General features: G+C 43.8%; 1 protein-coding gene across 2 annotated transcripts in view; it reads right to left on the reverse strand.

The window, feature by feature from the left end:
* The window catches only part of LOC123999732 (very low-density lipoprotein receptor-like), a 36849-nt gene extending 13327 nt beyond the window's left edge, over positions 1-23522 (reverse strand). For both annotated transcript variants that reach the window (XM_046305762.1, XM_046305763.1), the window contains exons 1-7: positions 23192-23522; positions 15718-15837; positions 6560-6682; positions 5022-5144; positions 4465-4836; positions 3869-3991; positions 1870-1992 (exon numbers count right to left, since the gene is read on the reverse strand). In XM_046305762.1, the coding sequence (XP_046161718.1) occupies positions 1870-1992; positions 3869-3991; positions 4465-4836; positions 5022-5144; positions 6560-6682; positions 15718-15837; positions 23192-23258 (1051 nt within the window). In that variant the 5' untranslated portion in view covers positions 23259-23522. The remainder of the gene's footprint in view (positions 1-1869; positions 1993-3868; positions 3992-4464; positions 4837-5021; positions 5145-6559; positions 6683-15717; positions 15838-23191) is intronic.

Consider the following 23522-nt stretch of genomic DNA (forward strand, 5'->3'; position numbering starts at 1 on the left):
TGCTGTAGTGTAGGATGAGTTGGATAAGAAGAATACGAGGTAGCCTCCATGGGACAGGTGAAAAAGGTAAAGCTACAGTTGAAGTCGGGAGTTTACATACACTTTGGTTGGAGTCAATAAAACTTGTTTTTCAACCACACCACAAATTTCTTGTTAACAAACTATAGTTTGGGCAAGTCGGTTAAGACACCTACATTGTGCATTACAAGGATTTTTTCCAACATTTGAGTCAATTGGAGGTGTACCTGGGGATGTATTTCAAGGCCTACCTTCAAACTAAGTGCCTCTTTGGTTGACATAATTGGAAAATCAAAAGAAATCAGCCAAGACCTCAGAAAAGAAAGTCTGGTTCACCCTTGGGAGCAATTTCCAAACGCCTGAAGGTACCACGTTCATCTGTACAAACAATAGTACGCAAGTATAAACAGCAGTCATACCACTCAGGAAGGAGATGCATTCTGTCTCCTAGAGATGAACGTAATTTGGTGCGAAAAGTGCGACTCAATCCCAGAACAACAGCAAAGGATCTTGTGAAGATGCTGGAGGAAACGGGTACAAAAGTATCTATATCCACAGTAAAATTAGTCCTATATCGACATAACCTGAAAGGCCACTCATCAAGGAAGAAGCCACTGCTCCAACACCTCGATAAAAAAGCCAGATTACGGTTTGCAACTGCACATAGGGACAAAGATCGTACATTTTGGAGAAATGTCCTCTGGTCTGATGAAACAAAAATAGAACCGTTTGGCCATAATGACCATCGTTATGTTTGGAGGAAAAAGGGACGCTTGCAAGCCGAAGAACACCATCCCAACAGGCAGCATCATGTTGTGGGGGTGCTTTGCTGCAGGAGGGACTGGTGCACTTCACAAAATAGATGGCATCATGAGGCAGGAAAATGATGTGGAAATATTGAAGAAACATCAAGACATCAGTCAGGAAGTTAAAGCTTGGTCGCGAATGGACAACATCCCCAAGCATACTTCCAAAGTTGTGGCAAAATGGCTTAAGGACAACAAAGTCAAGGTATTGGCGTGGCCATCACAAAGCCCTGACCTCAATCCTATAGAAAATTTGTGGGCAGAACTGAAAAAGCGTGTGCGAGCAAGGAGGCCTACAAACCTGACTCAGTTACACCAGCTCTGTCAGGAGGATGGGCCAAAATTCACCCAACTTATTGTGGGAAGCTTGTGGAAGGCTACTCAAAACGTTTGACCCAAATTAAACCATTTAAAGGCAATGCTACCAAATAGAAATTGAGAGTATGTAAACTTCTGACCCACTGGGAATGTGATGAAATAAATAAAAGCTTAAATAAATCATTCTCTACTATTATTCTGACATTTCACATTCTTAAAATAAAGTGGTGAACCTAACAGACCTAAGACAGGGAATTGTTACTGAGATTAAACATCAGGAATTGTGAAAAACTGAGCAAAAATGTATTTGGCTAAGGTGTATTGAAACTTCCAACTTCAACTGTATATAGTAGTGTACAAACACACCCATAGCCAAAATAGTGTATCAATCCCAATGTACTGCAGTCTAAAACCAGCGCATTATTACTTCAACTTGTGAATCAACAGTAGACAAGCTAAGCCACTTGAGTAAATGCACACAAAAATGCCATTTAGCAGACACTTTTATCCAAAACGACTTAGTCATGTGTGCATACATTTTCCCAATGGGTGGTCCCAGGAATCGAACCAACTACCCTGCCATTACAAGCATCATGCTCTACCAACTGAGCTATAGAGGACCACTCATCGTTCTTCATAGTGAATAAACAATCACAAGACGGCTCCATAAAGGTACTTATCCTCTCTGCTGCTTAATAAAACACAGGTTTGGCTCTCATCCACTTACTGCACTCATTGATGGGCTCGTCGCTCCAGTCTGGACAGTCCCGGGCCTTGTTGCACACTTTACTCATCTCTATACACTCTCCACTCCGACACTTGAATTTGTCAGGGCCATTGCACTGCGTCACTGGGTTGTGAAAGAAAGTGGCATTACAAAGTGGTGATAATGGAATGTTACAAAGAGGAACAGTGGAATAACAGAAGTTGGTGTAGGAGGTTGAGAGTCAGCCATCTGCATGGCCCCCATAGGAACAGAGGTGTGCTAAATGGTAGGTGCAGCCAAAGCAATTCATTTACGTGTTTCAAATCAAAAAATTGTATTAGTCACATGCGTTGAATACAACAGGGGAAATGCTTACTTAGAAGCCCTAACCAACAATGCAGTTATATATATATATATATTTTTTTTTTCTTAACTGCATTGTTGGTTAGGGGCTATATATATATATATATATATCTCACACATCGACTCTGTACCGGTACCCCCCTGTATATAGTCTCACTGTTATTTTACTGCTGTTCTTTAGGTACTTTTATTTATTTATATATATAAATAAGAAATAAAAGTACCTAAAGAACAGCAGTAAAATAACAGTGAGACTATATACAGGGGGCACCGGTACAGAGTCAATGTGCGAGGGCACCGGTTAACTGATGTACATGTAGAGTTAAAGTGACTATGCATAGATGATAACAGAGTAGCAGTGGTGTAAAAGAGGGGGGGCAATGCAAATAGTCTGGGTGGCCATTTCATTAGATGTTCAGGAGTCTTATGGCTTGGGGGTAGAAGCTGTTTTAGAAGCCTCTTGGACCTAGACTTGGCACTCCGGTACCGCTTGCCGTGCAGTAGCAGAGAACAGTCTATGACTAGGGTGGCTGGGGTTTTGTTGTGCCCTCTTCAAGATTGTCTTGGTCCAAGCACACCATCGTTAGTTTGTTGGTGATGTAGATACCAAGGAACTCGAAGCTCTCAACCTGCTCCACTACAGCCCCGTCGATGAGAATGGGGGCGTGCTCTGTCTTTTTCCTGTAGTCCAAAATCATCTCTTTTGTCTTGATCACGTTGAGGGAGAGGTTGTTGTCCTGTTACCACACAGCTAGATCTCTGACCTCCTCCCTATAGGCTGTCTCCTCGTTGTCAGTGATCAGGCCTACCAGTGTTGTGTCATCAGCAAACTTAATGGTGGTGGAGTTGTGCCTGGCCATGCAGTCATGAGTGAACAGGGAGTACAGGAGGGGCCCATGTGTTGAGGATCAGCGTGGCAGATGTGTTGTTAACTACCCTTCCCACCTGGGTGCGGCCCATCAGGATGTCCAGGATCCAGTTGCAGAGGGAGGTGTTTAGTCCCAGGGTCCTTAGCTTATTGATGAGCTTTGAGGGCACTATGGTGTTAACCACTGAGCTGTAGTCAATGAATAGCCTTCTCACATAAGTGTTCCTTTTGTCCAGGTTGGATAGAGCAGTGTGGAGCGCAATAGAGAATGCATCAGCTGTGAATCTGTTGGGGCGGTATGCAAATTGGAGTGGGTTGAGGGTTTCTGGGATAATGGTGCTGATGTGAGCCATGACCAGCCTTTCATAAAATTTAATGGCTACAGATGTGAGTGCTACGAGTCGGTAGTCATTTAGGCAGGTTACCTTAGTGTTCTTGGGCACAGGCACTACGGTGGTCTGCTTAAAACATGTTGGTATTACAGACTCGGACAGGGAGAGTTTGAAAATGTCAATGAAGACACTTGCCAGTTGGTCAGCGTATGCTCGCAGTACAAGTTTGAAGTCAATACTTCGATAACCTAATTACTGTAGTCCTGAAAGATCTAAATATAGTATTTATTGAGCATCTTTTGACCCAACTCATACAGGAATAACAGTATTTATGAGATGAGGAACACTGAAGCAAACATAACCTTGTTCAGGAAATGTTCTGTAGTAACGGAAACAGTTTTAGTTTTTCAAGTAGATTCATTTTGGAATGACATTACTTCTGGTTGAACGCACTCACAGTTTTTGCAGTTGACTTCATCGGTGCCATCTGCACAATCACGCAAACCATTGCATTGTCTGCTGCCGTGGATACAGTTGCCGTCCTCACACTTGAACTGGTCCGGTCTGCAGGTACGAACAGCTGAAGAGGACACAGAGTTGTTAAACCATTAACCCTTACAGAATACACTAACAACCATGACCTTATTTACACCATCATAATGGAACCGACACCAATGGTTCACAACCTTTTTTGGGTCCTGTACCACAAACAGAATTTTGACCTACTCTGAATACCCCTGAAGTACCCACACTCATGTGGAGTTTTACCAGTAAGCCTATGGTCTCGACATATACCCCTGGTTGGGAATAACTGACCTGCACCATGATCAACAGATACACTCATGATAGCTGCTATGAACACTGAATATAGAGACAAAGATGCATTTTATGAAGAGCCTTCTATTGCAAAATATATTTATTGTAATGGAAGGCTCCGTTTATGACTATATGAAAGCAGCTCAATCGCTAACCTGTAGAGCAAAAAAAGCCACCAAAAACTCAGCTGGCCTACTGGAACGTGCAGGTGGTCTGTTTAAGCCTCTCGACACTTACAACAGTTGGCTTCATCGCTGCCATCCTTGCAGTCTGGGTCCCCGTCACATCGCCACTTGCGGTGGATGCACTCCCCAGACCCACACTGTGTCTCGCTGGATGAACATTTGGCCGGCGGCGTGGGTTGGCGACCACATCGCTGAGGGGACTCATCCGATTGGTCCTGGCAGTCCACGTCATCGTCACAGACCCAGTTGCCAGGGATACAGGTGGCATTGCCACACTGAAACTCGCTGGGACCACAGGAGGACGGAGCACATTCCTGCTCATCACTCCCGTCACCACAGTCATCCTCCCCGTTACAGACGAAGTTAAGGGAGATGCAGCGGCCGCTTGCACAGGTGAACTCCAGCGAGGCGCACGTGATGTTACCTGTGGGAGGGAACAGAGTACCCAGTACTGTGATGCTGATGTAGAAATCAACATCCAATGTGTACTCTTAAATTAACTGTTTCTGCTTAGATTCATTCCAAAGCAGTAAATAAGTAAGTTCTGTCACACCTAGTGGTTTGTGAGGGACACCTCCCATCATACTGCTATCAGTAAAATCAACTCACCACAGCTCATTTCATCCTCTCCGTTATCGCAGTCCTTCTCTCCATCACACTTCCAGAAGACGGGGATGCATTGGGTGGACCCGGCCCCACAGCTAAACTCATTCACACGGCAGGTCCTGGTGTCTGCAAAGCACATGGATGGAGGGATTTAATTTATAGGCCTTTAATGCTTTGATTGAGATGGGAAATGCTTAACACACAGGACTGCAGGGTGGTGGTGGGCTAGGCTGGCTAATGGAGCACTGAGCGATTTATTGAGCAGGGCACCCAGTCCAATTTATGCTGTGAAACGAATTTGATACATTTAAAAATCAATGCAGTTGGTACCCAAGTCAATTGAGCCATGTGTTCAATGTGTGTGTACACACTGTACGGTTTTACACTCCCTCAGTCGTTACTGGGTCTGTATCGTATAGATGAGATTATAGCATCCACAACAACTAGGTTATTTTAATTCAGAGCATGTCTTTGAGCCCATTCAGAACATTTACAAGTGTCTATCAATAGTGGCTATTGATCCACCATACAATGCCTGTTGTTTAGAGATCAAACCTAGAGGAATTTCAGAGATATCCATCCCTCAGTCCCTTCTACCAGAATATCTATCAGGAACTGATCTGTTACTCATGCGATTGAAACAGTGGGTTCATGTGTAGCAGGGAGGTCTGGCTTGAGTGATCTGGTAAGAACGCTTAGATACCAGATCAATGAAGTTCAATTTCTGAGTACTGCACATGAAAGAATGCTGGGCTTTATCAATCAGAGAAAGGTCCGTTTGTGAAGCATGAGACATAATCGAAGAACTCCGACAGAGAGAACCTAATGTAACATCACCAGTGGTGGAAAAAAGTACCCAATTGTCATACTTGAGTAAAAGTAAAGATACCTTAATGGAAAATTACTCAAGTAAAAGTATTAGGTTTAAAATATACCTAAGTATAAATCATTTCAAATTCCTTATATTAAGCAAATCAGATGGCACCATTTTATTTATTTACAGGAAGCACACTCCAACATCATTTACAAACGCAGCACGTGTGTTTAGTGAGTCCACCAGATCAGAAGCAGTAGGGATGACCAGGAATATTTGGATGATAAGTGCGTGAATTTGACTATTTTCCTGTCCTGCTAAGCATTGAAAATGTAACAAGTATTTTTGGGTGTCAAGAAAACATATGGAGTAAAAAGCATAATATTTTCTTAAGCAGTTTAGTGATGTAAAAGTAGTCAAAAATATTAATAGTAAAGTACAGATACCCATAAAAACTACGTAAGTAGGACTTTAAAGTATTTTTACACCATTGAACATCAGACAGGGCTCAGACAGTCTAATGTATGATGGCAGATGAACGGACCAACATGCTGCTTTGGAAAATATTCTCATCTAACCTAATGCACTTTCAGGAGGGGAATGCTCAAAGCCAACTGCTTTATGAAAATGAAAGAAAATCCTGAAGAATTAAGAGTTCCTCAATTCCACAGTATTTAGGTCTGGTAAGCGGTGATATATTCTCTCACTCCCCCCCCCCATGACTTACGGCACACTTCCACACGCTCGTCAGACCCATCCTCACAGTCTGGCTCTCCGTCGCAGTGCCATCTCTTGGGGACGCATTGGCCATTACGACAGACAAAGTCCACCTCTGCACAGGTCTTCCGAACTGAAAAGGCATAGAGGAAGAGTGTGTTAGAATGATACAGTATGCTAGCTTAGGAATCAAAATGGGAAGCTGACAGTAAGTGAAGCCACTGTGTTTCAGAGTGAGGCCAATAATGTGCTCCCGTTGGCTGCCTGCCAACCAAAATACCACAAATAAGAGCCAAGTCATACAGATCCAGACTAATCCAATATAATGATTCACAATGTGCCCTTTAAATCCTAGTCTGTAACCACTTTTCCATCTACAGTTGTGTAAAGTCATACCGTATAAAAATGTAATTACGACAGCTGTGATAGAAACAGGAAGTTTCCTTCCAATTTTATAAATGCCAACAGAATTAGTTTGTTCGACATGATGGGATCTTTTTGGGTCTGTAAAATTAATTGTGAGAAATTGCAACGGAAACATCTTTATGCACAGATATTGATATAATAACCATCATATCGAAGTAAACTTGGCCCTATGGGACTCCCAATCACAGCCGGATGTGATGCAGCCTGGATTCGAACCAGGGACTGCAGTGCCATAGACCGCTGCGCCACTCGGAAGCCCTAAAACTAGCTTCATGTCCACTGTGTTCAGGTGCCTCCTCATTGCCATTCTAGGCACAGGGAGGAATAGCCTGAGTCCCATCAGCATTAATGTTACCAGGGAAGCGCTCTGTGTAGTTGTTGGGGTAATTTATACAGTAGGTCGAGGGAGCCATGGGAAGAGAGAGAGAGACATAGGGGGGGGGGGGGATGGGCAAGTAATCCATATAGAAATCCCAAGGTAAGGCTGGACAATATAGCCTCAAATATGTTTTATTCTAATTTATGAACAATTCAAGATACATACGTTTTACATTATCTAACTAAACATTTTTGCACAATTAAAAAGTCAATACACTGCATTTCAAAATAGATAATCTAATGAATTCAGGGCTTGTACATTTTTCCTAGGCTTCCAAAACCATAAAACCCACTAATAATGTAATTATTTTAAAGAAATAGTTTAACCTGCCTTTTTTTGCAATAATCCCTGATCTGGCTTTCAGGTTTGTCTACACCATTCTTGTATTTAACCAAAACCATGCAGATCCACTTGTATTGGCCAACTTCTTGTAGCAGGAATCACAGAACATGGACACAGGTCTCAATCCCACGTGCTAGAGAGTAGCCAATTGTTATATTTCAAGACTCAACAACTTGTATCTATTTTCTTGCTAACAAGGTAGAACAGTTTAAAAGTTTTGGATGAACCCTCTTGTCCAACTGTTTAAACATAGGCCACTTCAATATCTAAACTACCAGGATGAAATGCTTATTTCTCAGAATGAAAACGAGTTGCCAATTCCTCATATAAATAAGTATTTTTATGGTCATTGCACATTTATATAAAACAGACTAGACAGCTAGCACATAATCTGTGGCTAAAATGATGCTAGCAGTACCGCAATGCTAATTGACAGAAACGGAGCATTCATTTTCCACATGTTCGTGGATACTCTCATTTTAATAAGGTCTGCCTTGTTCTACATTGAGAGTTGGTACATAAAACGGGTATCGTTAAAGGTTAAATCCTCGCCTATTACAGTAAAATAATGTCTAAGGGTTTCCATATGATCGATTTTGTTGGACCAAACCTCAAATAACAAGTTTTAAACTGCTTCTTGTCAGAGAAAGACGTTATCTTTTGTTTTTGTTGTGTGCGGCAGGGGCTTGGTGTGCGGCAGGGGCTTGGTGTGCGGCAGGGGCTTGGTGTGCGGCAGGGGCTTGGTGTGCGGCAGGGGCTTGGTGTGCGGCAGGGGCTTGGTGTGCGGCAGGGGCTTGGTGTGCGGCAGGGGCTTGGTGTCTGTGCGGCAGGGGCTTGGTGTCTGTGCGGCAGGGGCTTGGTGTCTGTGCGGCAGGGGCTTGGTGTCTGTGCGGCAGGGGCTTGGTGTCTGTGCGGCAGGGGCTTGGTGTCTGTGCGGCAGGGGCTTGGTGTCTGTGCGGCAGGGGCTTGGTGTCTGTGCGGCAGGGGCTTGGTGTCTGTGCGGCAGGGGCTTGGTGTCTGTGCGGCAGGGGCTTGGTGTCTGTGCGGCAGGGGCTTGGTGTCTGTGCGGCAGGGGCTTGGTGTCTGTGCGGCAGGGGCTTGGTGTCTGTGCGGCAGGGGCTTGGTGTCTGTGCGGCAGGGGCTTGGTGTCTGTGCGGCAGGGGCTTGGTGTCTGTGCGGCAGGGGCTTGGTGTCTGTGCGGCAGGGGCTTGGTGTCTGTGCGGCAGGGGGAGGGGCTTGGTGTCTGTGCGGCAGGGGGAGGGGCTTGGTGTCTGTGCGGCAGGGGGAGGGGCTTGGTGTCTGTGCGGCAGGGGAGGGGCTTGGTGTCTGTGTGCGAGTGGGGAGGGGCTTGGTGTCTGTGTGCGAGTGGGGAGGGGCATGCACATAGCAGATGGCGCAAAGGAGACGAGATTCAAAAGACAGAACGCGCAGGAAAACAAAAAAAGAAAAACCTAGCTTCTTGCGATATATGCATTTGGCACATCGCGCTAAAACAAACAAATTCGATATAGCCTTACACAGACTTATGTAAGCACAGCTTTAATTGAGAGGCCGCACCACACATCCCTTTCTATGCCAACCCCTCCTTTCCCTCAGTCTCATCCACCATGACCCAGATATCACAGAGATTCAAGGAGAAACACTGTTTGCCCAGATGGGGGCTCGTTTGCACGTGTCTGTCACTGCCATTTTCAGCTCTCCGTAAGCGCTGCCACTCGCACCAGGTCATGTTAGCCCTGCTGGATTCAGCCCAAACACCAACGGGGCCCAGATAAGTAGGGATGTGCATCTTTCTCCTTCAATACGCATCTAGATAGATGAGCTCCGATATGATACAGTAACAAAACAATATGTTTGAGTTTGAAATTAATCGGTTTGATTAGAGAACAAATCGATGTTATTTGTTGCATAAACGCATACATATTTTAAAATCTACTGCAGATAGAGCTCATGAGCTGGATCTGTCGGAGCTGACGTGTGTGTGTGTGTGTGTGTGTGTGTGAGTGTGAGTGTGTGAGTGAATGATGTATGGCTTTGGAGTATGCATGTATGTAGGCACTTGAGCTGTACCATAAGGGAAAAGAAGCATCTACCACCAAATTGTTCTGTGCTTCCACTGTCAGATTAGGGAGGCAATGTAGCATTGTAGTAAAGTCCACTCACTTCGGTTCTGAAATTACAATCACACACTTTAAAAGGTTCACTATGAAAAAATCATGCCATTTCCTGGCTGCTAAAATTCGAACAGTTTGCCTAATTTCGGTTTGTGACAAAACAAGCAGTCATTATGAAACGAAATATTTTCCATAACCAAAATTATTGTATTTTCAGCTGGTGTACAAAACCGAAAGTAAAAGATGCAAAAATGACATTTAGGGGATGCGTAGAAATAGCGCACATAGAACAGATCTACCGTTTCTTAGACTTGCTTTAAATAAGAACATGATCTCACACCCCCCTCACAAAATCGAATCGTTGACGTTTGGCAGGTTTACCAAGAGCTTGTTTTCTGTCCTCGTGAAAAGAGACTTTACCCTGTATATCAACAAATGACATATATATAAGCTCTTGGTAAACCTGCCAAACATCCATTGATCGATGGATCGATGGATCGATGGATGTTTGGCAGGTTTACCAAGAGCTTATATATATACATGTCATTTGTTGATATACAGGGTAAAGTCTCTTTAAAAGATTTAAAAAATAACTTAGTGGAGAGCAGTTGGAATCATTTCATTGAGTGTTAAGTCTATCAAACCAGAACGCTCTGTAATATTAAAGATGACTAAATTTGATACCGTCTGCAATTACAGAAGTGTTCGGCTGTATATTGTAATGCTGTAAACGTTTACAATACAGTTAACATAAATCAATTCCAGCAAAACTACTCAGATGTGTTACCAGAATTTTTTATTTGTACAAATACGTTTTTTTTTAAAACTAGATAGATACACACTGGAGTAAAAAAATCCACAATAATTGTGTCACACACACACACACACACACACACAGCTAAAGGAAAACTTACAAAATTATTGCGGATGGTGAATCCATTGTTAGCCCCATTCAGCAGGTATAGCCAGATTAGTTTTTACTCCAGTAGTAAAAGAATTAAACAGTGTTTAGATAACAATAACATAGGTTGTCACTCAACTAATAAAGCCTTATATCGTGCAAGTCATTTTAGCATTTGCGTGCTGAAGGTGCCGCAAAGATGTGAAAGATCTGGAACATTGCAGTTTGACTAGGCTACTGACATTGCCTTGGGGTGTTCAGCATGCAAAATTACTTGTAAATCAATGTGTAAAAAAGGCCATCCTGCTCCCCTCTACCCAACTTCCCCTCATAGTCCCTTCAGTTTTCCTTAAGTCCCTTTAGTTTGGTTCCTTAGCCTACTTATATTAACCGTCACCAATCATACCCCTGCCATTCCCAACCAGTCAGAGTTGTCATCATCCGAAGTGAGAAGACGCATGTTTCTGAGGACTTCCTATTGTCGACAGTAACATGAATGTCTGAATGTTGTGCGTGCATCGAAATGACCACAACAATATGAGTAATAACAGCCAGCTCATCTACCTCCTTTGCCTAACTTTATTTTGGTTTTCCTATTGGAATAAATTAACGGCAATCATCAAATTTATTAGCCAATAAGCAGCCTTCTTACCCGGGATTTAGGGTAAACCCCGACCAGGCAGGACCTCAGGCAGTCTGTAGTTTCCATTCTTATGATCAACCAGTTTCTCTCCAGCTTATTTTACCTCCTTAAAATAAATTACTTTTCTTTCTGATATTATTGTGTGTGCAGCTACATACCACACAATTAGTATCAGAGAGTGGTGTACGTGTGTGCAGCTACATACCACACAATTAGTATCAGAGAGTGGTGTACGTGTGTGCAGCTTCATACCACACAAGTAGTATCAGAGAGTGGTGTACGTGTGTGCAGCTTCATACCACACAAGTAGTATCAGAGAGTGGTGTACGTGTGTGCAGCTTCATACCACACAAGTAGTATCAGAGAGTGGTGTACGTGTGTGCAGCTTCATACCACACAATTAGTATCAGAGAGTGGTGTACGTGTGTGCAGCTACATACCACACAATTAGTATCAGAGAGTGATGTATGTGTGTGCAGCTACATACCACACAATTAGTATCAGAGAGTGATGTATGTGTGTGGATCTTCAATAAATCCATGTGGATCTTCATTAAATCAGTGAACTGGAACTACTGCTTCCTCGTGTTCTGAACGGACCCCCTGTGGCAGTTGCTACGGCCTCAAATCCAGCACCGAAGTTATCTATCCCTTTTTATTTTTATTAATAAACCCATATTTTTCAATAAGATTAAGTCATTTGGATTACTAAAATCATAAACATCTTCAAAAGGATACAGCTGTGTCTGTGTGGTGGTGACTATGAAGAGTAGTGATGGGCCTCAAGCAGAACCAAACCAGAACCAAGCAGGTGAGGGCATTCACAGCCGAACGTTTTTACATGGTCCTTCTATAGTGACCAACATTTTACATTTTTTTCTTCTCCCCATAGTCCATCAAATCTCTGGATTTAGCAACCAATATATATATATATATATATATATTTTTTTTTTACATGGTCCTTCGTATCACCGGATTCTGATCTGCTATAGTTGAGATGTTGGAGTACCCAGAAAAGGAGTTGTTTAAACACCCCAGGATGCAGACCAGTTATGTATGAGACGCCTGTCACTACCCACCTCAGCCCACACGAAGCCGGAAGATGAGTTGCTCCAGGCCTCCTCAGTGGTCAGGGAGTGATCACACCCTCACCAGTTGGGAGCTGATGAGAGAATGAGTATCTGCGTCACGACCAGCAAGAGATCAAGAGGGCGTACTCTAGGCCCTCCCGGCCTAAGTCAACGCATCGGGGCCTCCACGGCTAGAGCCATCGTCACAGGAGCGCCATCACTGCCGGTCCTCCCCGAGTCGGCCCGGCTACTCTCCTGAGAGACTACTCCAGGCCTGAGTTCTCGCCACCTCCCCGAGTCGGCCCACCTACTCTCCTGAGAGACTACTCCAGCCCTGAGTTTGCCACCTCCATGGGAAGACCCACTACGTCCTGAGGTGGCCCATCTATTCAACAGATCTTCATTGCTCCAGGCCCCCCCAGCTGGAGCCTGTGTCATATCTGCCAGAGCGTTAGAGGTACCACACCGAGGTGGTCCAGCCACTTTCCAGACCGACATCCCTCTAGGCCCACCTGTGCGCCCCAGAGCGGCCTAGCTCCCAAGCAGATGAAGACAATTCCAGAGTTGGTCTGCACCCTCCTCAGCCAGCTCCTCGATTAGCCGCAGTTAAGGACACTCCCGCTCCAGTCGTGGAGCCACAGCCAGCCGGTGCCATGAAGCCTGTTCTGGTTGCGGAGTCATCCTCTCCTCCCAGTTGGGATACTCTGCTAGTCAAGGCATTCAGTCCACAGCTCTAGTACATCCTGCCCTGCATGGACCGCAGACCCCCTCCTTATTGGGTACGCATCGTCCTAACCCGCCAGGCTTAGAGCCCCCTGCCATGCTAGGCCATAAGTTAACTGTCCAGTCTGCAGTCTCCTGCCCTGCTCAGATCACACACACCTGCCTTAGTTGTTAGGCACTTGCCTATCCCACCAGGTTTAGAGCCTTCTGCCTTACTAGGACCCAAGTTCATGGTACTAGGCTCAGTCTCTAGACATAGGTCAGGCCACAGCTCCTTAGCTCATCGGCTTAGAGCCTCCTGCCCTGCTAAGTCACCTGCGCTAGGTTCAGTCCTCAGCCCTAGTCTGCCCTCAGTCCCTAGCACTAAGTCATTGGTCTCCAGCTGCACTAGGTCTGTTGTCTCCAGCATTTGTCAGCCCTCAGTCCCTAGCCCAGGTGGGTCATCAGGTTCTTGCCCCGCTAGGCTCAATGGAACCAGTTTCTCCCTGTCAGTTCCAGAGTTATCAGCACAAGGCTCCGAGCCTTAAAGAGGTTCTAGTTTCGCTGTGTCCAGTTCTAGTCAGCCTGGCGGAGCAGTAGACTGAGGGCCAAAGGTTCTCTGCCCCATTAGGTCTGCAGCATCAGTCGTCAAGCAGTCAGCTCCCTCAGGGCTACACTCCAAAACCACCTGCCCTAGTTGTAGGCCCGAGTCTCCAATCCTGGTAGACTCAGAGTTATCTGCTCCTCTAGGCATGCAGTTAGACAGTGCGCAGCCCTCAGCCTGTACCAAGTCACCTATACTTGTGCTAAACTATACAATCCCTGCTCGACTAGGTTTGCAGCCTCCCATCATACCTGGCTTGAACTGTCTTTACTTCTGGGGGGGGGGGGGGGGGGGGGGGGGGGGCGACCTCCTGCCTTGGACGACCCTCAACCCTTCGCACGTGGGAGACCACCTGACCTCTTCTCTGGGGACCAGCCGGCCTCCGCCTCCAGATCCCTGATGATCCTCCCTACATGCTCCATGATAGTCACTGCGTTCAGCAGTGGTGAAGGAGTCATCAGCATCAGCCAGCGAGTTGTGGCCGGCATGCCACATTCCTCCGCCACCTGCTTCAGCCGTGGCCAGCCTCCAGCATTCCACTCAGTGTCTAAGGATGGGGCCCAGCTGCCCTGCACAAGCTGAGTTAGAGGGCCCTAGCCCACCCGCATGGTGTTCCTTGGGGCAGTGCAGGAACGTCTCCGCATATCTGTACCTCCCACATGGGGCGGCCCTTAAGCCTAGCCGGGTAGGTGTAGCCTGCTAGGAATAAGCTTCCCCTCAAGGCCTGTGGCTTTTCAGACACTTTGGCCCTTTCAATACTGTGGGCCCCGTTAGAAACAGTGCCATTAGGTTAGAGGCCTTTTTGTGGATGTTAATATTTCCATATGAAATATTGGGGCAGCTTTAAAAAAGGCTGTCCTGCTCATCGCCTCTATCTCCACATCCCTTGAGTTTCCCTAAAGTCCCCTTAGTTTGGCTCTTCAGCATACGCAAGTTATTTCTCACCAATCATAGCCCTGCCATTCCCAACCAACCAGAACGCTAGGAAATGCACATCTGCACACTTTACCCACCCACTCAGGTCAGAGTGTTATCATCCTACCAATGGGAGAAGACGCATGTTTGAGGACTTGCCATTGTCGACAGTAACACGAATGTCTGAATGTTATGCGTGCATCACAATAACCACAACAATACGATTAAGTAATTTGGATTACCAAAATCATAAACATCTTCAAAGGAAACAGCTGTGTGTGTGGTGGTGACTATGACGAGTACAGCGATGGCCTCATGTTTAACCGGACAGCACTATAAAAAGGACCGAGCCAAACCAATCAGTTATAAGTATATAGCGGGTGAAGGAATTGACAGCCAACAGTTTTTACATGGACCTTCTAGCCAGATATAGTGACCAAGGATTTTTACAGACTCGACACAGGTACATGCTTACTTCGACACCGAAGGAGAAGGTGCATCAGTTATCACCAAATATTAGGTATTTTCAAAAGGTAGCATGTAATATGAGCAAAAAAAATATTGAATCCATTTTACAGTAAGGCTGTAACGTAACAAAATATGGAATAAGTCAAGGTGTCTGAATACTTTCCAAATGCACTGTATTTTCTGCTGTTTGAAGCTTACGTACAAAACCAAAAGTAAAATATGCAAAAATTAAACTTAACTGGAAGAATAGAAATAGTGCACATAGAACAGATCTACCACTTCTTAGAGACTTGCTTTCAATGAGAATGACAGATCAGTAATTCACATTTAAATGTGAATTTGGTCAGGTCGCCCAAAACGTAGCAGCTTTAAACATCTGAAGTGGCCCAAAACTTATCGGTGATTCATTATATAAAACTTATAACAGGTCATTAAGAATTTGTTCTTAACCGACTTGCCTAGTTAAATTTTAAAAATAGCAAGGTTTGTTTTCTAACGCAGTAGGCTATGTCACCGATTTGTCACCAATCTGACCGAATTTTGTGGAACCGGGAGAGAGAGCGTGTGTGTGTGTGTGTGTGTGTGTGTGTGTGTGTCACCCTCACCGCAGGTGTTCTCGTCACTCCCGTCCGAGCAGTCCTCATCCCCGTCACACTGCCAGACAGACGGGATGCAGCGACCGTTCCCACACTGGAACTGACTGGGCTCACATTCGGTCTTTGATCCTGGAAGAAAGAAGAAAGAAACTAAAGATTGGATAACTCAAAACCATCATCATGTATAACTAGTGTACATGTCTCCAGGCTTCAAGGAATGCAAGTATGTTCCATCTGGTTTGTCACTGAATTGAAAGGCCTTGAACCTGAGTGGTGTTTGTTGGGCACAGAAAACAAAAAAGCCATGAATATACAGACAAGAAGAGTTCAATTCTAAATGACCGTCAATTGGTTAATTTGACGACACCGATGACACGCTGTGCTGTAGGTGCACCTGCTTAGGGTTTTTACCAGCCCGCCACAGTGAAACATGTCAGCAAGCCACTAGCCAGTGCAGAGGAGAAAGTACAGCCAGACCATGTGCAATAACCCCTGCTCCTCAGTGATCATCCCCTCAGCATGGGATCCTTCTGCAGCAGGGAACTAACAGACCTCGTGTTGGGAGGCCAACACCGCCAGCACAATCGTCTGCCTGGGACAGTGCTAATTGTCCTGGGCAATGGTCATATTATAAGTCCGAAATGCCATCCTATTCCCTAAATGGTGCATTACTTGTTTTGAACAGAGCCCCATAAGCTCTAGTCAAAAGTAGGGCACTACATAAGAAATAAGGTGCCATTTCTGATAGACATCGTTAAACAAGCCAACAGATCAGGCGCAAACAGATGAGGTAAAATGCCAAAGAACAATCAAGAGGATCATATAAAACAAAGTGTTTGCAGTGTGGACATTTGCATAAGTCTCAGCAGTGCTACCAAACAAGACACTGATATGGCTGCAGGCCTATACAGTCTACAGATTGCATTAATCAATGCCACTCATGCCAAAACCTTCCAGTAATAGTTCAAGGCTAAAGGTAAGGACCGGTGCGCAGCAGCAGCGATACTAGAGTGGATTCCATTAGAGCTTAACCTATGACCTCCAAACCATCTCCAGAATAATAAGGCTTGTCCTGAGGGGGCGGGGGACCATTTAACAAAATGAATGGAGACTAGTATAATCATATGTAAACAGCGTTGCTTCCATCTCTCTCCTTGCCCCAACCTGGGCTTGACCAAGAGAGCTGAATATTGACTACAGTCACCCTCGAAGCATCGTTACCCATCGATCCAATAAAGCCGCAGCCCTTACAGAGCATGGGAAACTACTAAGGGCTTAGAGCGAGTGAAGTCACCAATTGAAATGCTACTAGCATGCACAGCTAACTAGCTAGCCATTTCACACTGGTTACACATACACACAATGAGGCTGAATCATGTGAATACAACTGTCAACTGTATAGGTACTATTGCTCATCTGTTATACGGAGCAAGCAAAGTTCACCAGGAGTAAACTCATCAGATGTCTCTGCTACTGCACCACATTTTGTGCTGAGGTTGCTTCACTAAAAAGTGAACATGCTAGCGAGCCTGGGGCAGCGGGTTTGTGCTTACCCAGTGTTAATAAAAATAGGCTATAACTGAAGAAAAATAAGTGCAACAATTAATGATTTTACTGAGTTAGAGTTCATAAGGAAATCAGTCAATTCAGTTCTAGTGGACGTTCCTGCAATCAGCATGCCAATTGCATGCTCCCTCAAAACTTGAGACATCTGTGGCATTGCGTTGTGACAAAACACATTTTAGAGTTGCCTTTTATTGTCCCAAGCACAAGGTGCACCTGTGTAATGCTCATGCTGTTTAAATCAGCATCTTGATTCCCACACCTGTCTGGTGGATGGATTATCTTGGCAAAGGAGATGTAATCATATTTGTGCAAAGTGAGAGAAAAGCATTTTGTGCATGTGAAAAAAATTATAGGACATTTTATTCCAGCTCACGAAACATGGGACCAACACTTTGGTTTACACTTTGCGTTTATATTTCTGTTAAGTATACGTTAGGGAATTCACCTACTAACCAAACTTTGAAGTAGGCCTATTGAAGCCGATTGGCATTTTAAAGATCACCTATCTCCTACTTCACCAGTTTTATATGAATTGTAGGCTTCTCATCAAGTGTTTGCAATCGTGTAAGCCTGAGAAACACTCCAAGAAAATATGTTGTGTCTCAGATGGATGTTATTGTGAAATCAGATGACTCAATTCATTGTGAAATACTGAACAAACCTGTTTTCATAATGAAAACTAGAGCAAATATTGAAAATTAAAATATGCTTCAGGCATAAACTACTTTTTTTGTAAGAAAAAAACATTTTAAAAATGTGTATCAATCCCATTTTGCATATCTAATTGGTTGAAGCCTGGATTTGATCGGTCTGTCCATGACAACACGAATGTCCTGTCTTTAGCCCCACCCTCTGTGGCAGCCAGGTGACAATGTGCCTTTGAGCACTATTGGTCTCATTATCAAAATAAACAGGGAGAATATAGAATATAGCCTATGATATATCTCTATTTTAATTAGGTCAATGAACCAATCTCTAATTTGCATACAGTCTCACTCTATACAAAGAAATTAAACAATCTGTGTGAGACGCAACAAAAGCCCCTCAGCTGACACTAACAAATGTCATTTTCACAGTGGTTCAAAATCAGCTCTCAAAAACCCTTATCCGTATGTAGGGTTTTCAGCAATTACATTTGCCCACATTTGTCTTCATGTGAACTAAGAATCCGACAGTCTTAAAGTTAATCGCCCCCCTCAAACCGGTTTTCAAAATACATGCGGATAGGCCCCTTCCCTTTCATCGGTGAGAAATAATCTTTCAAATAAATATACACTTACTGTAGTGGTTGTGCATAGATCCAGAAGCTGTGCACCTCCAGTTGAAGAACTATATTTCCTCCCCAGTTACGTTTACACACAAGTTGGGCGCACGCTGACCACACCATTTGCGTACGTTGTACCCACACTGCTCGCGCACACCAAAGAGCATCTGCATTGCCAAGCGCAAAAATAGAAGTCAGTTCTATTTGTGACGCTGTGCAAGTCCTGCCTCTCCCATCTCCTCATTGTTTATAGAAGCAGATACCCACGTGCCATCTCCTCATTGGTTATACCCACGTGGGTGATAGAAAGGAACTTCGGTCTGGTCTGTTGTAGTAATACACCAATGAAAGTGTTGTGTCTGGCTATGCCGGATTAAGTGATATGACATGCTATTCTATAAAATAATTTCTCCGTAATTAATATCACCTGATTGAGCTAATCATGTAAATGTAATTAACTAGAGTCGGGCACCACAAAATAATATATATAGAGCTGTTATCTTCCGAATAAACTCTTAAAGACCTAGTAATATTTTACATCAATCGCAGTCAATATTAATCCTCATCTTAATTCAGTCTCATCTGAAAGTTGTAAATTCCTAGTTATCTGCACGAACGCTGGCTAACAATTTGAATCAGCAATACAAAATTGGGTTTAATCATGTATTTACTAAATACCTAACTAATCACACAGAATTACACATACACATAATTAAATCATAACTTGATTACAAATTACGTCATACAGGAAAACGTCCCTGGCGGGCGGAACAGATATGACAGCTTGTTACACAAAGGAAAAGGGCTGGGTTTGAGTGAAAGAGCAGGAAGACTGAGGGACACAGGGAGAAGCTGTGCTATCGTAAATACAGTATCTGATGCATTCTAAATTACCACCCATTTGGAAAAGGAAAATGCAATAAATATTTACTCTGAGCTGCGCTTCGCTAGGTTGGTGGTAGATGGAAGGCCGTGTTGCCAAACAGAGTCCTTTGAAGAAGGTCTCTGGTTGTCAATTGGATACGTTGTAGTAACGTCACTGGGTAATAGACGGGATACTCTGTCTGTTCCATGCTAACCCTCGTTGCCTCTGCTGTTGCTAACTCAACGGCTAGGAGGTATCACTTCTGTAGTGAATAAGAGTTCAAAGTTCATACCATTCGTAACCAAAGCTCACGCTGATGTTGGCTTCGTTCTGTCGTTATTATCTGAACCATTCTGACATAGGACCGTCGTCCTACATCCTCTGAACAGATGGTTATATTGTTGTCAACGGCTTATATAGGAAGGGAGAGGAGGACGTGTTTGAAAAGTTTTGTAGCCCATGTCCCTTCACAGGGGCAGGCCACTGATTGAGTAGAGCCCCATCTTATGAAATCTCACATTTTAGAAGCTAAAATCACATTTCATCCCATCACAAATAAATTCATATTAAACATTTAAATTGAACAACAATTCCATGTGAATCCGATAACTCTGATGTGTAGACTTTCCACTGTAGAGTTTATGTCATCTTATCATTGATGAGAATGTCTCAGATGACAACCGAACTGACACCATATTCATTAAGTAACACTGCATATGTTCCATTGGTCGGATTACCAGAATATAGTTCATTTCCCCCACCTTCTGATGTTCCCAGAATCTCTATGTTAACCAAGGGTTTTGCAAATGTAACCTCAGTAGGGTAGAGAGAGCAAAAAAGGGAGAGGGGGGGGAAGAGGTATTTATGATTTATAAACCTACCCCCCCAGGCCAACGTCATGACAAAAGTTAGATGCCAATTGCCATATAAATTCCAAAGAAGAAAAAGCCTGGAAGGAGAATAGATGACAAAAAAAAAAAAACGATTCGGTTGACCGTTTTGTGTGGATTAATTGTCAGAGTAGAGGACCTTGTGTATTTCAGGTAAAATAACATTTATATTCCAAGACAAATTAGCTAGCAACCTAAAGCTAGCTAGCTAAATTGCCATAAATGTTTAATGCTTTTCGACCTGTCCCCAAATTAATATAATTGGTTCAGAGTTTGTTTTGAGATTTCAACCTGCATATCAATTTGCGCACAATGGCGTGCGGCCGGTTTGGGTACAGTGTAACAGTTTGATAGCTAATTAGCACAGGTGGCCGCCTTTGTCTTCCGTAAACAAGCGATGTAACGTGGAGATATGACCATGTGTGAACACTAACCATATAATAGGTGTGTAGTAGAGGTCGACCGAATGGCTGATTTAATTAGGGCTGATTTCAAGTTTTCATAACAATCGGAAATCTGTATTTTTGGGCACCGATTTGACGATTTAAAAAAAAATATATATATATATATATTTGTATACCTTTATTTAACTAGGTAAGTCAGTTAAGAACACATTCTTATTTTCAATGACGGCCTAGGAACGGTGGGTTAACTGCCTCGTTCAGGAGCAGAACGACAGATTTTCACCTTGTCAGCTCGTTGGACTAGTTACAGTTAACTAGTCCAACGCAATAACGACCTGCCTCTCTCTCGTTGCACTCCACAAGGAGACTTGCTGTTACGCGAATGCAGTAAGCAAAGATAAGTTGCTAGCTAGCATTAAACTTATCTTATTTTTAAAAAACAATCAATCATAAATCACTAGTTAACTACACATGGTTGATGATATTACTAGATATTATCTAGCGTGTCCTGCTTAGCGGTGGTAGGCAGAAGCGCTGTTTATGACTTCAAGCATATCAACTCCCGAGACGAGGCTGGTGTAACCGAAGTGAAATGGCTAGCTAGTTAGCGCGCGCTAATAGCGTTTCCAACGTCGCTCGCTTTGCATTATTTAAACCAAATTGAACATGTTTCATTATTTACTTGAGGCTAAATTTATTTTATTGATGTATTATATTAAGTTAAAATAAGTGTTCATTCAGTATTGTTTTAATTAAATTGGCCGATTAATCGGTATCGGCTTTTTTGGTCCTCCAATAATAGGTATCGGTGTTGAAAAATCACAAATCGGTCGACCTCTAGTGTGTAGTAATCTAAACACATAAATACAATTTGACTGATATTAAAAGACACGTTCTTTATGTTTCCAAAAACGTGCCGCAAGCAATGCGTGTTAATGTTCAGTGTCGGGGCTCTTAACTCCCCCAGTCAGAAGATACTAGGGACTAGGGCAAAAATCTATCCCCTTCATGGTCAATAACAAACTTCTGAAAACACTTCAAATGGGTGAAGTCCTGGATAGGGTAATATAGCAGAGCAGTTAACTGCTCTTCACCACAATCCAACAGGAATCCCCAAATAAATATTATGTGTGTGACTGCAGTAGACTAGAAGCTGTCAATAGACTAGAAGCTGTCAATAAGCAGGATCAAGGCACTTAATATAATTAATTAAAATATCTTTATTTGTATGGCATGTTCAATGGAAACATTAAAAACTGACAACTCTGACGCATTTCTGTCTGCATGGCCTTCATCTTTTGAACGGAGTGCTGATAGCACATTGCCACAAAAAATAAAGGGTAATGGGAAAATCTTAAATTGCACCACCATCTAAACCTGCACCTATAGACTATCCCCCAAAAAACACCACCCCATCCCACTTTGGCCATAAACGACCGACCCTACACCAGGCCACCGGCCTGAGGACAGAACGAACCCCTTAAACTTCCTGTATATCTTCTGTACTAAAATCTTACACCCAAATATTTTTCTGCTGCTGCACTTACCACAACCTCTTCTGTGATTTCCGCTCCATCAGTGAAGTTGATCACCGTGGCCATAATTGCAAAAAAATCAACGTTAATTCAACTCATCTCTTCAGGCCTATTCAATTGGGGGGGGGGGGACTCAATCACCCTTGGGAGATCTGCTCTATTCACTGCCTCAGCATAGGAAACTCAACCCGTCTCTCTCTCGCAGGGTACTTCGTAACCCCAGCTGCTTGTGCGCCCCCACAGTACTTTATATCCCAACTGTACAATCCCTCAGACTATGCCCTCATGCATATTTCTCACGTCGTGGAATCTCCCTTCTACTGCAACATGTCCGAATCTTTGACCCCCCAAATAAATCACTGTCGTAACCACCCCAGCAGAGAATGCAGTTTTGCTACGCCGCCCCAGCGTTGTCGACACCATACCAATCCCCCCCATCTTCAGGAATAAATAAAATCACTGGGGGACAATCCTGTACTGAGAGCGAATGTCGGAGAAGACATTACAAATAAACACTTGCCCTACACAGTCATGTCAATTTCAGGTTCATTGTAACCAAACCAATGACCCAAACTGACCAGTTAAAAATAGTATACAATCTTTTTCATATCAACGATGGCGTAGGCTACACAAAACACAGGCGAGGGCCTATTGCCTGGCTGCATTTATGACCGACTCCTCTAAAGGCTAAACGCAATTAGTAAAGCGTTTCTTTCACTCAGACGTAGGCGTTTATAGGCAACTGCTGAAATAATAAATACGGTGAGCGCACAATGCAAAACAGGCTGCCCGAGTGTCCGTCTTGGACCATTTTCATTGAACGAAAGCAAGTCATTACCGCGTTCATTCCTGTGTAAAGACAACATATAGGCAGGTGCAATGGTCAAAACGCATTGTTGTACCGTCACGTTGAGATATGCCACGATAATAAACCTTTGCCCTCAAATTAGGCTACTTACCGTGTACAAAACCGCACTGTTGAAGACATATCCGTAGGATAAGAATCTCCAGAATAGACGTCAACATGTCGCGGTGTAGCTGAGCGTGAGAGTTGGCCTCGTCGTTCTGCGTCGATATTCACACTGCTGTCAGTGCCGATACGACGCCTTTTTAGAACAAATAGAAGCCACCCGCTTTTTTAATCTCATTTAGGCAACACAATTCACGCTCTCCCTCTCAAACTGGTCATCGAGCTGCAAACCATGTCCTAATTTACTGTGAACGTGCACCAAATAACCGCGCCAGCAGAGTTGTGTGTGCGCTTCTCAGCTTTCCACTTTCAATATGTAA

Source organism: Oncorhynchus gorbuscha, linkage group LG16, assembly GCF_021184085.1.
Source record: "Oncorhynchus gorbuscha isolate QuinsamMale2020 ecotype Even-year linkage group LG16, OgorEven_v1.0, whole genome shotgun sequence".
NCBI classification, from domain to species: domain Eukaryota; kingdom Metazoa; phylum Chordata; class Actinopteri; order Salmoniformes; family Salmonidae; genus Oncorhynchus; species Oncorhynchus gorbuscha.